At 43.0% G+C, this 13557-nt stretch overlaps 1 protein-coding gene across 3 annotated transcripts in view; it reads left to right on the top strand.

Annotated features, from left to right (window-relative positions):
• The window catches only part of ADGRF5 (adhesion G protein-coupled receptor F5), a 69315-nt gene that overhangs the window by 37920 nt on the left and 17838 nt on the right, over positions 1 to 13557 (top strand). For 2 of the 3 annotated variants that reach the window (XM_038751041.1, XM_038751042.1), the window contains exons 9-15: positions 2802 to 3023; positions 4358 to 4561; positions 5542 to 5706; positions 7489 to 7698; positions 9415 to 9627; positions 10797 to 10952; positions 11412 to 11614. In XM_038751041.1, the coding sequence (XP_038606969.1) occupies positions 2802 to 3023; positions 4358 to 4561; positions 5542 to 5706; positions 7489 to 7698; positions 9415 to 9627; positions 10797 to 10952; positions 11412 to 11614 (1373 nt within the window). The remainder of the gene's footprint in view (positions 1 to 2801; positions 3024 to 4357; positions 4562 to 5541; positions 5707 to 7488; positions 7699 to 9414; positions 9628 to 10796; positions 10953 to 11411; positions 11615 to 13557) is intronic. The other variant, XM_038751043.1, reaches the window with a different exon arrangement.

Raw genomic sequence — 13557 nt, 5'->3', positions numbered from 1 at the left:
CAGTCCAAGCGGAAGGGAGAACTATTGTTGAATCCCTATTTTCAGATTGGGAAACTGAGGCCCAGAGAGGTTGTGACTTTTTTGCCAGTATTTATTAAGCGCTTACTATGTGCCAGGGACAGTACTGAGTGCGGGGGTAGATACAAGCTAATCAGGTTGGACACAGTCCATGTTCCACATGGGGCTTACACCTTTAATCAACATTTTACAAATGAAGTAACTGGGGTAACAACAGAGGAGTTGTGTCTTGGCTGAGGTAATACAGCAGACAAGTGGTAGAGCTGGGATTAGAACTCAGGTCCTCTGACTCCCAAGTCAATGATCTTTCCACTAGGCCATGCTGCTTGCCTAAGTTTTCACAGTAGGCGATTGGTGGAGCCAGGACTAGAACCCATGTAAAGTGATGCCTAGTCCCAAGCCCTTTCCATTAGGCAACACTGTCTCCTGCTTTCTCCTTGGATGTCTCTTTGCAGAGGCAAATCACCAGCTGGAACTATGTAGGCCTCTCTTTAAAAAAAATAATAATAGTATTTGTTAAGCGCTTACTATGTGCAAAGCACTGTTCTAAGTGACGGGGGGGTTACAAGGTGATCAGATTGTCCCACGGGGGGCTCACAGTTTTAATCCCCATTTTACAGATGAAGTAACTGGGGCACAGAGAAGTTAAGTGACTTGCCCAAAGTCACACAGCTGACAGTTGGTGGAGCCGGGATTTGAGCCCATGACCACTGACTCCCAAGCCCGTGCTCTTTCCACTGAGTCACGCTGCTTCTCTTAATACGATATGATCAACATTTCATAAGGGTGATTCTCCCTGGATGAGGGGTGGTGGGAATCTCCTGGAAGGAAAGATGTTTGACTCCTGAGTCCTAAGGTCTCCGGACCATGCAGAGGAACTGATGCTAGTGCTAAGCAGTGTTCATACAGTACTACTGCCCCTCTCCTGGCTGTATTCCCTCTGGAGCCCAGAGTGAGTAGGCTGGCAGGGGTGCAGCACATCATGAAGTACATCTGTCATCTTCATCCACACTGCCAGCCATGTGTAAAACTGGGACTAGGACCTAGGTTTCCTCAGTAGTGCTCTTTTCCCAGACCAAGGACGACAGAGCTTCTAAAAGCGCAGGGAAGCTGTTGAGGGAATCCTGCAGGGAAGATAGGATGGAGCGTGGAGCCTTAATAGGAAAGAAACAGACAGACCGGTACAGTTTTAGAGGCAAAACCTGTCAAGATTTAGTAAGAGGTTGGCTGGGAGGAACTCAAGAGAGGAGAAAAAATAATCACATGAGTGGAGCTGGGAAACATGGTGATACTGTTAGCATGGTAAGATGAAAGTGAGAGAAGAATTTGGAAGGAAGAAGGACTTCAGTTTGGGCTGCCAGAGGCAGGAGAAATTGAAGCCTGGGAAGCAGGGATCAGTAGTAAACGTGTAGATTTAGGGGTCTTCCACAGTGGTGGGAGTTAAGACTGCTCAGGAAGATAAGTTTCCCAAAGAGAGTCATGCAAAGCTAAGAGACCCTGAATTCAGTTTCCAAGGCCGAGACGACAAGCTGGCAAAAGGGCAGTCAGAATACGTAGAAGGTGCAGGATAGAACTGTCCTTGAAACCAAGGCCTAAACAGTTGAAATGGTCCAAGAATGGGAAAAGCCTTGGAGATCAAGAAGGATTATATGGAGAAGAGATCTCGGAGGCTTCTGAGGATCTGGGTGTGCACAGTCTCAAGTGAAGAGAGCAAAAACTGGATTCTGAAGGGTCAAAAGACCAAGTTCAGGCTGGAGGTGTTTACATAGGGAATAACGAAGAGAGTGAGTAGAAAACAGGCATACAAGAGGAAAACCTTGAAAGGTTACCAGGGAGAAGAAAAAGGTGTAATTATAAGATTAAGATTGCAAAAAAGGGACAGGGACTATGTCTCTTGCTTCTGGAATACCGTCAAGTTTGACTACAATGCTCTGCATTAGCGGGTCCTCAAATTCCATTAACGATCGTGATTTAAACATTTTTTAACTTTTTTTCATGAACTTTTTATCTGGGCAAATCAATCCTCTATTAAAACTGGGCCATACAGTTGGACATATAGAGCAAATTCCCAGTAGACTGCATCAATTTAAATAAAACCGATAGTTATCCCCTTGGTTTCCTACCTGCTCTCAGAAATGGTATTTGTTCAGCACTTACTATGTGCCAGCCACCATTCTAAACGCTGGAGTAGATACAAAGTAATCAGGACAGACAAAATCCATGTCTCACATAGGGCTCACCAGCTTAATCCTCATTTTGCAGATGGGGTAACTGAGTCCCAGAGAAGTTAAGCCCACTTTCAGCCCACTCCCTCTCTGTGGGTGTGTTTGAATTGCATGGTTTGAGGGCACCACTGGGGCTGCCTCCCTGAGGATCAAAATGCCACTAGGCCTTGCCATTCCCTCAGGTATCCCCCTGTGTAAGTCAGAAGGGTCTGGAGACCTGATATCAGGTACAAGAAGTGTGAGGAAGCTCTTCTCCTTCCCCCCACGTCACTGTATAGAAGTGTTTCTCACCTGGTTTACTCCAGTTCACACTCTCCCTTCTTGTGGGGATGAATTGGATTAAAGAGTCATAGGAACAATGCCATTATTTTGTCAATAAACTTAATAAACGTTTAGGCATCATGATCTTGTGAAGACAATGTCTAGTCATCCGAGGTCTATGGTCTATTAATGGTTTATTTGAATCTTCTATTTGGCCGTGGTGATGGTGTAAGGGCATTTTGAGACACCATGTTTCATTTCCTCCTTGATTACCACCCTCTCTTTTTGTGTTTACAGATGAAACAGAGTTTTCCATCACCCCAGATATCATTTTTGAAGGAGACACAGTGACCATGGTGTGCGAAACAGAAGTTCAGTCTACAAATGTGACCTGGCACCGCTTGGATAGACTCTACGTTGGTTTTCAGAACGACAGCAAACATTCAATTTTTACTTATTTGAGCAACCAGACTTCAATATCTGTCTTTACTATTACCAACATTTCTTTGAGTGATGCCAGTACGTTTATTTACTCTTGCCTACATTTCACTGAACACAAGAATGCCATGAATCCTGGCAAAAACAAACAAAAATATCAGAGCAAGGCATCTTTGCCACTGGAAAAATTAACATAGTTCCTAGCACTGATTTTGAATACAGGTTAAAATGAAGTAGGGGGTCAAGGAAATTATCTGGATAATGTTGGGGAACTAAAATTGCTACTGAGAAGATATGTGTATTATTTGACAACCAAATCCCCCCCAAACTGCTCTACACCAGTTAATGTTGCTAATTGGTTCCATGAACAGTGTGCTAAATGAAAGCACACCAAATGAGGTATAATTTCCTATAATGCAAAGTGTATTGATGCTCTCCTAAGTTCAAAAAAATTGGTCAAAATAACAAAAAAATATTAAAAAGCAGTGTTAAAACACAATGAAACTAGTTAATGATCAAACAGCAAAGCTACTATATGCCCAAAAGGACAAGCTTTTTCATCATGCTTTTTTTTTGTGATCATAAGTAAATGCAGAACTTAATTTTCAAAGTATTTATCTTTCACAGTCTAGTCCCCACAAAGGCACTTTATGCTCCCATCCTAGAGGGCTGCCCTTATCTATGCTAAATAGAGCTTCCATTATTTTTGCTCTGTTGAAATGGGCAAAAATCACTCCATCAAGTCCTCCAAAGTCATGCAAAATTATAAGGATATTTCAAAGAGAAGGGAACTTTTTCTAAGCCAAGGTAAACTTTTCAGCTTTATCTCAAAGTAAGAGAGGGTTATAAATAAAACCAGCATTAGAATTCGATCAGATTATGGGGAAGTGCTCCAAAAGAAAACAGTTTTAACCTTACTCGATCTGAGAAAGCACAAGTTTGGTTCCAAGATTAAACATTTTATTCCAGAACTAAATGGGCTGTGAGAACATCTTCACCATGCAGGTCCTCTTAAAAATCATTCTAATACCCCTCAATTCCCCAAATGTTTCCTTACCTCCCCAGTTCTATTTTCAGTTGCACATCTCCAGGGAATTTGATTACCTAGATTAACTGGCAGTATAAATTCAATTGGTAATTACTCAACCTATGGTTTTGCTTTGATTCTGCAATCCTACCCTAAAGAAACTGTTCTATTAATCAATCAGTGGTATTTATTGAGTGCTCACTGTTTACAGAACACAGTATTAAATGCTTGAGAGAGTACAATACAACGGAGTTGGTAGACATGTTCCCTGAACATAATGAAGTTACTGTCTAGAGTGTGATTCAAACATAGGTAAACCGTGATTGGTTTTAATTACTTTGGAGAACAAAATGCATGCATCCTAACACCCTACTCTGTATTCCTGCAGGTGAATACATCTGTACTCTGACCTATGACATATTTGAATATGAGTCCAGGAGAAAGATAAATGTCACCGCCATGGAAATTGTGGAGTCAGAAGATTTGGAGGTGATGTGTGACAATAAACCTGTGTCCTTGAGTTGCTGCTGCGGAAGCAATTTTAATTTGAGTCGTTTTGTATGGAAGCAGGATGGAAATCTAAACATTCCAGGTAAAAAGGAAGGTTGTCCCTGCTTTGCCCAGTACCACCTGACAGGGAATATCCCCTCTGGTGCAAAGAGGAGAAATCTCTTTCATTCCCTCTTCAATAGGAGCATAAAATTTCCTAGAATTGCACTCTTACCGTCAGAGGCCCTTGTAGCTGACTGTGTTAACTTATCTTCATTGTGCCAGTTGGAAAACTGAAATTGACATGAAGCATAAGATGGAGAAGCAGAAAGAGGCAGATGTGATATTGGGAAGCTGTGTGGCCTACAGGACACAGCACAAGACTGGGGATCAGGGCATCCTAAGATGTAGTTCTGGCTCTGTGACTTTGGACAAGTCACTTAACTTCTCTATGCCTGTCTCCTCATCTGTAAAATGGAGATTGAATACCTGTTCTCTCTCGCACTTAGGCTGTGAGTCATTTAAGGGACTGTGTCTGATCTCATTTTTTTCTTTTTTTTTTTAATGACATTTGTTAATCGCTTACTATGTGTCAGGCACTATACTGAGCACCGGGGTAGCTACAAGCTAATCCGGTTGGACACAGTCCATCTCCCACAGTCTTAATCCCCATTTTACAGAAGAGGTAACTGAAGCTCAGAGAAGTAAAGTGACTTGTCCTCTGCTGCACAGTAGACAAGTGTCATAGCCAGGATTAGAACGCAGGTCCTTCTGATTCCCAGACCCATTCTCTCTCCACTAGGCCATGCTACTTCTTGTATTTACCCCAGCACTTAGTACAGTACTTGGCACCATGTAAGCACTTAGCAAATAACACAGGCACACGCACGCTTCAAATCCCACAGATTCTACTCCTGCACCAAATGAAAATGCAGGTCTATGCAAATCAAACCTCCCTCGCCCATATTTTGCCTCATCTAGCCTCTAAGTTACTTGCCTTACTGCCTTTTTTAAAAAATTGTTCCACCAAATTGGATAGGTCAGCGATTAATAATGGCATTCGGATTGTCCATTTCATTTCAGGACTCACCAGTTCAGGTTCAGGCTGCAGTAATTATACCATCAAGGCCAATAGTAGTCAGTGTCCAAGGGGTTCATCCGGAACCCTAGGCACGTACATGTGTGAATTCAGCACGGACCATGGAGCCCGAAGCAGTAGGAACATTGCGGTAACTTTTACATCTGTGGGTAAGAACTTGTTTAAACAGTCACGATCATTCATCTGTAATGCTTATAGAGAAGTGTGTGTGTGGGTGTGTGTGTTCCTCTTTGTATACACTATTGTAATGTACAGAAAATGATCACTGTTGATGGGCTTGCCTTTTTTAATGGTATTTGTTAAGCATTTACTGTGGGCCAGGCACTGTAGCAAGTGTTGGGGTAGATACGACCTAATCAGATTAGAAACAGTCTTTGTCCCAGATGAGACTCATAGTCTTAATCCCCATTTTACAGATGAGGTTACAGGCACAGAGAAGTGAAGTGACTTGCCCAGGGTCACATGACAGACAGGTGATGGAGCTGGAATTAGAATCCAGATCCTCCTGACTTCCAGACCCCTGCTTCTTCCATAAAGGCTTTGTCTCACGTGAGCCATTTCCAACCACAAGCCTCCTTTCAAATCTTTGCTTCCTCACTTCAATTCACACCAAGCTGTTTTGACTGTTTTAAGTCAACTTTGTCGGCATTCAATAAACTCCCTCACTTCTATCAGTCTTGGGCTTCTCCAACTACAACCCACCCCACACACTTGGATCCTCTAACTAAAAGCAACCTCCTCATTGTGTCTCAATGTCATTTCCCTCATTATCACCCCCTGGCTTAAACCCTTTCTCCTTCCTAAAGTTCCCTCCTGAAGTTCCCTCCCACTTCGTATTAGACAGACCACCACTCACCCCACCTTCGAAGCTTTACAAATATCACATCTCCACCAAGAAGCTTCCCTAATCTCTCATTTCCCCATTCTATTTTTCCTCCCCTCTCTATCAACTATGGCCTTAAGTCTGTACCCTCTAACCACTGAGGAACTCACCAAATCCCAACCTTAAAGCACTTATTGCATCTACTTATACTATGTTGCTTCCCCTATCCTTGTGGGCAGGGAATGTGATGTTTTATTGTTAAATTGTACTCTCTCAGGTGCTTAGTACAGTGCACTGCATGCAGTAAAAGTTCAATAAATACGATCGACTATCGGTAATTTATTTCAATGTATGTCCCCTGACTAGATGGTAATTTCCTTGAGAGTAGGGATTGGGCCTGTCTACTCTATTGTACTCAGCTAGTGCTTAGTATAATGCTCTGCACAGAGTAAGTGCTCACTAAGTACTATTGATTGATTGAGAGCATGGATGAGAATTTGCTTGCCATCTCTGAGCCCACAGGCTACTATTTTAGATGACGAAGTCAGTTTATCTTTTCTCCTTGGTTGGGGTACCTATCACAGCTAGGGGGAAGTTAGCAAATTCCCCAGTGATGCAATATAAATTTGTTGTTTTAAAGCACCAAACTGGGAAAAAGTAATACTAAGGAACTTTAGGAAATCAATGCACTTTTGTTTAAAGTGATATTTGTTAAGCGCTTACTATGTGCCAGGCACTATACTAAACACTGGGGTTTATACAAGATAATAAGATAATATAACATAAGATAATAGGTAGATACAAGGTACAAGATAATAGGATTGGACTTATTTCCTGTCCCACGTAAGGCTCACAGTCTTAATCTCCATTTTACAGACGAGGTAACTGAAGCCCAGAGAAGTGATGAGACTTGCCCATGGTCACACAACAGACAAGTGACAGATTTGGGATTAGAACCCAGGTCCCGTGGCTCCCAGGCCCATGCTATATCCACTAGGCCACACTGCTTTTCAGGATGCTCTATTGTGTGTCTGTTATCCTTATTGTTTCTCCCACCTGGATGGGATCAGAGTACTAAGCATAGCCATCAATTATTTTGTTCTTTCAGCCAATTTAATAATAACCCCCGGCCCGATTTCTGTTTCTGAGGGACAAAGTTTTTCTATCAAGTGCACCAGCGACGTGAGTCACTACGACATGGTGTTCTGGAACACTTCTGCTGGAGTGAAAATAGACCGCAAGTTTTACACTACAACCAGATACCACAATAGAGTTGAGTCTGTGCTTACTGTAGACACTGCATCCATGGAGTGGAACGGTGGGTGAAATGCAACTGTAATTTTTTATTGAATGAGTGCTATTGGGGCATCAGGTCCATATAATAAACAGAACAAAGATATTGGAGTTCTGCTTCATAACTGGGTAGACTTACACTGGCAATTAGGATAGGGAACTAATGAAACATCTCTATTGCCTAGCTTGCATTAAACTGTTGGGTTAGAACACAATAAAAACCTTCTCTTCAACTACCCAAGTTGGTTAGGGCTAGTGCATTTGTGGAGGCATACCTCTCACCAATTCATCCATTCATTTATTCATTCAATTGTGTTTACTGAGCATTTACTGTGTGCAAAGACCTATATTAAGCACTTGGGAGAGTACAATAAAACAATTCAGGAGCAAAAATCAAGCTCAAATTACTTACTCCTATTACCTTCCCTGGAAAAAAAGTTTCTCCAATTATATTTGCTGAAAGATGTATACTCCTCAGTGAACCATTCATGGTAGGTAATAACATTACTGTTTATTTTGTTAATGATGTGCATCTAGATTTACTTCTATTTATTCTGATGACTTGACACCTGTCCACATGTTTTGTTTTGTTGTCTGTCTGCCCCTTCTAGACTGTGAGCCCGTGTTGGGTAGGGACTGTCTCTATATGTTGCCAACTTGTACTTCCCAAGCACTTAGTACAGTGCTCTGCAAACAGTAAGTGCTCAATAAATACGATTGAAAGAATGAATTACCTTCTAATCTTTTTTTTTGATGGTATTTGTTAAGCACTTATTATATGATGGGCACTGTACTAAGTGCTGGGGCAGATACAAACTAATCAGTTCAGAGTCAGTTCATATCCCACAAGGGGTTCAAAGTCTTAATCCCCACTTTACAAATGAGGTGATTGAGGTGCAGAGAAATAAAGTGACGCCCAAGGTGACCCCGCAGAAAAATGGTGGAGCCGGAATTAGTACCCAGGTCCTTTGGATTCAGACTTTAGAGAAGCAGCCTGGCTTAATGGAAAGAGCACGGGCTTGGGAGTCAGAGGTCATGGGTTCTAATCCTGGCTCCTCCACTTGTCAGCTGGGTGACTGGGCAAGTCACTTAACTTCTCTCTGCCTCAGTTACCTCACCTGTAAAATGGGGATTAAGACTGTGAGCCCCACGTGGGACAACCTGATTACCATATATCTACCCCAATGCTTAGAATAGTGTTTGGCACAGGGTAAGCACTTAACAAATACCATTATTATTATTATTATTATCCACTAGACCATACTCCTCCTGGGCACAGCTCACCAGAGCTGAGAGTCATTATAAAATATCCAGGGATTAAAAAGGCATCTATTAAAGGCTTGTCCTGTCTTGAGTCATCTCCGACCCATAGCAACTCCACAGACACATCTCTCCCAGAATGCCCCACCTCCATCTGCAACCATTCTGGTAGGGTATCCATAGAGTTTTCATATGGAAGTGATTTACCACTGTTTTTTTCTGCTCAGCTGAGCCTCCACCCTCAACTTTCTCCCATACCACTACTGCCCAGCACAGGTGAGTTTTGACTTGTAGTAGATTGCCTTCCACTCACCACTGCCCCAGCTAGAAATGGAATGGGTAGGCCTCTGTTTGACTCTCTCTCCAATAGCTGAGACTGGTAGAGTACTGGAAACTCTCTAAGTGCCATCCTGAGATGGGTATTGAAGGCTAGACAGGCTGATTACTAGGTCATAATATAGTTTTCTTTCCTTCCACTCAGGTACCTATCAGTGTATATTTAAATATAAAAGTTCTCAGAGTGTGGCAACCAAAGCAGTTACTGTTTACCCTCTGCCTCTGAAACAAGACATCATGCTTGATCCCCTGGAAGCTGTGGTTCCATGTAATAGCTCGCATATCTTCAAGTGCTGCCTAGTTGAAGGAGGAGACTACAAAGTGACTTTCCAGATTGGTTCCCTGTCATTTCCAGCTGGTAAGAGAGGAAATCCATGTTCCCAAAAGGGTCCGCTGACAAGAAAGCAAACAGTAGAAATTTTTGCTGCCTTTCCTTCCTGACATAAAGCCAAAGTAGCAAGTTGGCTAACTCTACTCCTTTTTGGCCAACTGCAGGTGTGCTTTGTTTTCAGATTAAACCAATTGTTTGACTATGATATCATGGTATTACAAGAAGCATTCTTTTAAAATAAATTTTTGAGTTCTCTATTATCCCAATTGCTTGAAACAAAATACATTTGCAATTCAGTACTCTGGTTTTCCCCCTACCTCTACAGCACTTCTGCTGCTTTCCCTATACATAATTTATTTTATTGTTTTTCTTCCTCACTAGTCTGTATTACTGTTATTATAATTATTATTGCATTTGTTAAGCTCTTACTGTGTGCCAGGCTATGTGCCCCAAGAACTGGGACAGATGCAAGCTAGTCAGTTTGGACATGGGCCGTGTCCCATATGGGGCTAATGGTCTTAATCCCATTTTTAAAGATGAGGTAACTGAGGCTCAGAGAAGTGAAATGACTTGCCCAAGGTCACACAGAAGACAAGTGGCAGAGCAGGGACTAGAACCCCGGACCTTCTAACTCTCAGGCCTGTGATCTATCCATTAGGGCACATTGCTTCTCCACTGTATGATCCTTGAAGGCAGAGATGTGTCTACTTATCCTATTGTATTCTTCCAAGTACTAAGTACATTGCACACAGTAAGCACTCAATAAATAGGAGTGATTGATTGCCAACTGGTTGACCCTAGCCCTCCACCTCAATCATTTCTCACCCGCAAACCCTGGGTCAAGAAAAAACCCAGGACAATAGCCCCAAAGTCAAAACAGGCACTGTGCTCTTACATAGACTAATATGTACTATACCAATCAATCAACAATATTGAGCGCTTACTATGTGCAGAGCTCTGTAATAAACACTCGGAAGAATACTATACAACAGAATTAGCAGGCACATTCCCGGCCTATAGCAAGCTTCTTGTACTTTCCCAAGTGCTAAGTATATTGCTCTGCACGTAGAGTGCACAATAAATGCAATTGTTTAATTGGTTCATTGGTGGGCTCTGCTGATGGTAGGACATAGTATTGAAATAAGGATCTCTGATCTTAGTGCTGTGTCTCTGAAAGTCTTATTCTTTTGCTACAGTAAGAGCAGCTAAAGGATTCCGAGAATGCTATGTCTACAATTACTTCGCCCACATCACTACGGAATGTCCCATGACTACTCAAGTGTCGTGTACCATTATCAACAGAGTCAATGCTTCCATCCAAAGTGCACCTATGACACTGAACTTGATTCCCGGTAAAAAAATACATCATTTCTTCTGTTTGCTTCCGGGAGCCATAACAACTTGGGCCGATAGGTTGTTGCTCTCAAAATCCCTTCTGGGCTGAATTGAGCATTTGGTGGAAGGTCTTATGGGAATAGTGGATTTTCCTTGCGTTGCATTCTTGGAGCAGGGCTGTAGGGGTGATAATCATTGACTTCCTCCATGATCTTTCCCTGTGGTGTCCTTAGTTAAGGAATGCCCTTTCTAATAGCTTTCAAATATGAAATCATTCCTCGGGGAGTCATTTTCTACACCTTTATTATTAAAACACTTCTACATCACGACTCAGTCTCCCACCTAACACAATCTTTGTGCCCACAGCCAGAGTGCTTACCAATACTGGTATTGTTGACCTTAAGGAGGAAAGTTCAGCAAGATGGATTAGGTCCCCTTTCGCTCTCATCTGTACCTCTTTTTTTATTCCAATTCAGGAGAGACCGTTTCATGCCAAGATCCCAACATAGGTGCTGGAGAGCCAGGCAAAGTTATTCAGAAGATGTGTTCGTTTGCAAATAGTTCAAGTAGCCTGGAGGTGGGAGGAACCATCACATACAAATGTGAAGGCAAAGAGTGGAAGGTCGAGAGAAACAACTGCATTTCTGCACCGATCAATAGCTTGCTCTTCAAGGCAAAGGTAATTTCAAGCCTTTCTCTGAAGGGGTTTTATCCGGGGTCCTCTGATAGAAGGCTTTAAAAAAGAGAACTTGCCTATGTACTTGAATCTCTATCTCCTAAGGACTTTGATACTCACCTGACACCCACCCCCAGTGCACTTTATTAAAGCACGCCACCATCTTGACCTCTCCAGTCTCACTTTGCTATTCTCCTTCTACAACCCAGCCCTCACACTTTGCTGGAAAGTGTAATATAAAGTGTTGGTAGACACGTTCCCTGCCTAAAACGAACAATAATAATGGCATTTATTAAGCGCTTACTATGTGCAAAGCACTGTTCTAAGCACTGGGGAGGTTACAAAGTGATCAGGTTGTCCCACGGGGGGCTCACAATCTTAATCCCCATTTTACAGATGAGGTAACTGAGGCACAGAGAAGTGAAGTGACTTGCCCAAAGTCACACAGCTGACAATTGGTGGAGCCAGGATTTGAACCCATGAACTGTGACTCCAAAGCCCATGCTCTTTCCACTGAGCCACGCTGTTTCTCTGAATAATGCTACTTGCTGAGTACTTACCGCGCACAGAGCACTGTACTAAGTGCTTGGGAGAGTTCACTATAACAAGAGTTGGTAGGCACATTCCCTGCCCACAACGAATCAATGGTACTTACTGAGCACTTACTGCATGCAAAGCACTGTGCTAGGTGCTTGGGAGAGTGCACTACAAAGGATTGGTAGGTACGCTGTATGTCCGCAATGAATCAATGCTGCTTACTGGGGGCTTACTGTGTGCAGAGCACTGTGCTAAGTGCTTGGGAGAGTGCACTATAAAGAACTGGTAGTCAATGCTACTTACTGAGCCCTTACTGCATGCAGAGCACTGTGCTAAGCGCTTGGGAGAGTTCACTATAACCAGAATTGGTAGACACTCTCCCTGCCCACAATGAATCCAGGGTACTTACTGAGCACTTACTGCGTGCAAAGCACTCTGCTAGGTGCTTGGGAGAGTGCACTACAAAGAACTGGTAGTCAATGCTACTTGTTGAGCACTTACAGCGCACAGAACACTGTGCTAAGCGCTTGGGAGAGTGCACTATAACCAGAATTGGTAGACATGCTCCCTGCCCACAGTGAATCCAGGGTACTTACTGAGCACTTACTGCACGCAGAGCACTGTGCTAAGCACTTGGGATAGTGCACTATAAAGAACTGGTAGACAGTGCTACATACTGAATGCTTACTGCATGCAGAACACTGTGCTAAGCGCTTGGGAGAGTGAACTATAACCAGAATTGGTAGACATGCTCCCTGCCCACAATAAATCCAGGGTACTTATTGAGTGCTCACTGCATGCAAAGCACTGTGCTAAGTGCTTGGGATAGTGCACTATAAAGAACTGGTAGGCAGTGCTACATACTGAATGCTTACTGCATGCAGAGCACTGTGCTAAGCGCTTGGGAGAGTGAACTATAACCAGAATTGATAGACATGCTCCCTGCCCACAACGAATCCAGGGTACTTATTGAGTGCTCACTGCATGCAAAGCACTGTGCTAAGCGCTTGGGACAGTGAACTATAAAGAACTGGTAGTCATTACTACCTATTGAGCACTTACTGCATGCAGAACACTGTGCTAAGCGTTTGGGAGAGTGCACTATAACCAGAATTGGTAGACACACTCCCTGCCCGCAATGAATCCAGGGTACTTACTGAGAGGTTACTGCACACACAGCACTGTGTTAAGCACTTGGGAGAGTGCACTATAAAGAACTGGTAGGCAATGCTACATACTGAGCGCTTACTGCGTGCAGAGCACTGTGCTAAGCGTTGGGAGAGTGCACTATAACCAGAATTGGTAGACACACTCCCTGCCCACAACGAATCCAGGGTACTTACTGAGTGCTTACTGTGCGCAGAGTACTGAACTAAGTGATTGGGTGAGTACTGGATGGCTGCGGGGGG

The sequence above is a fragment of the Tachyglossus aculeatus genome, chromosome 9 (assembly GCF_015852505.1).
Source record: "Tachyglossus aculeatus isolate mTacAcu1 chromosome 9, mTacAcu1.pri, whole genome shotgun sequence".
NCBI classification, from domain to species: domain Eukaryota; kingdom Metazoa; phylum Chordata; class Mammalia; order Monotremata; family Tachyglossidae; genus Tachyglossus; species Tachyglossus aculeatus.
The sequence above is the reverse complement of the archived record's forward strand: the minus strand, read 5'-3'. Positions and strand labels throughout refer to the sequence as shown.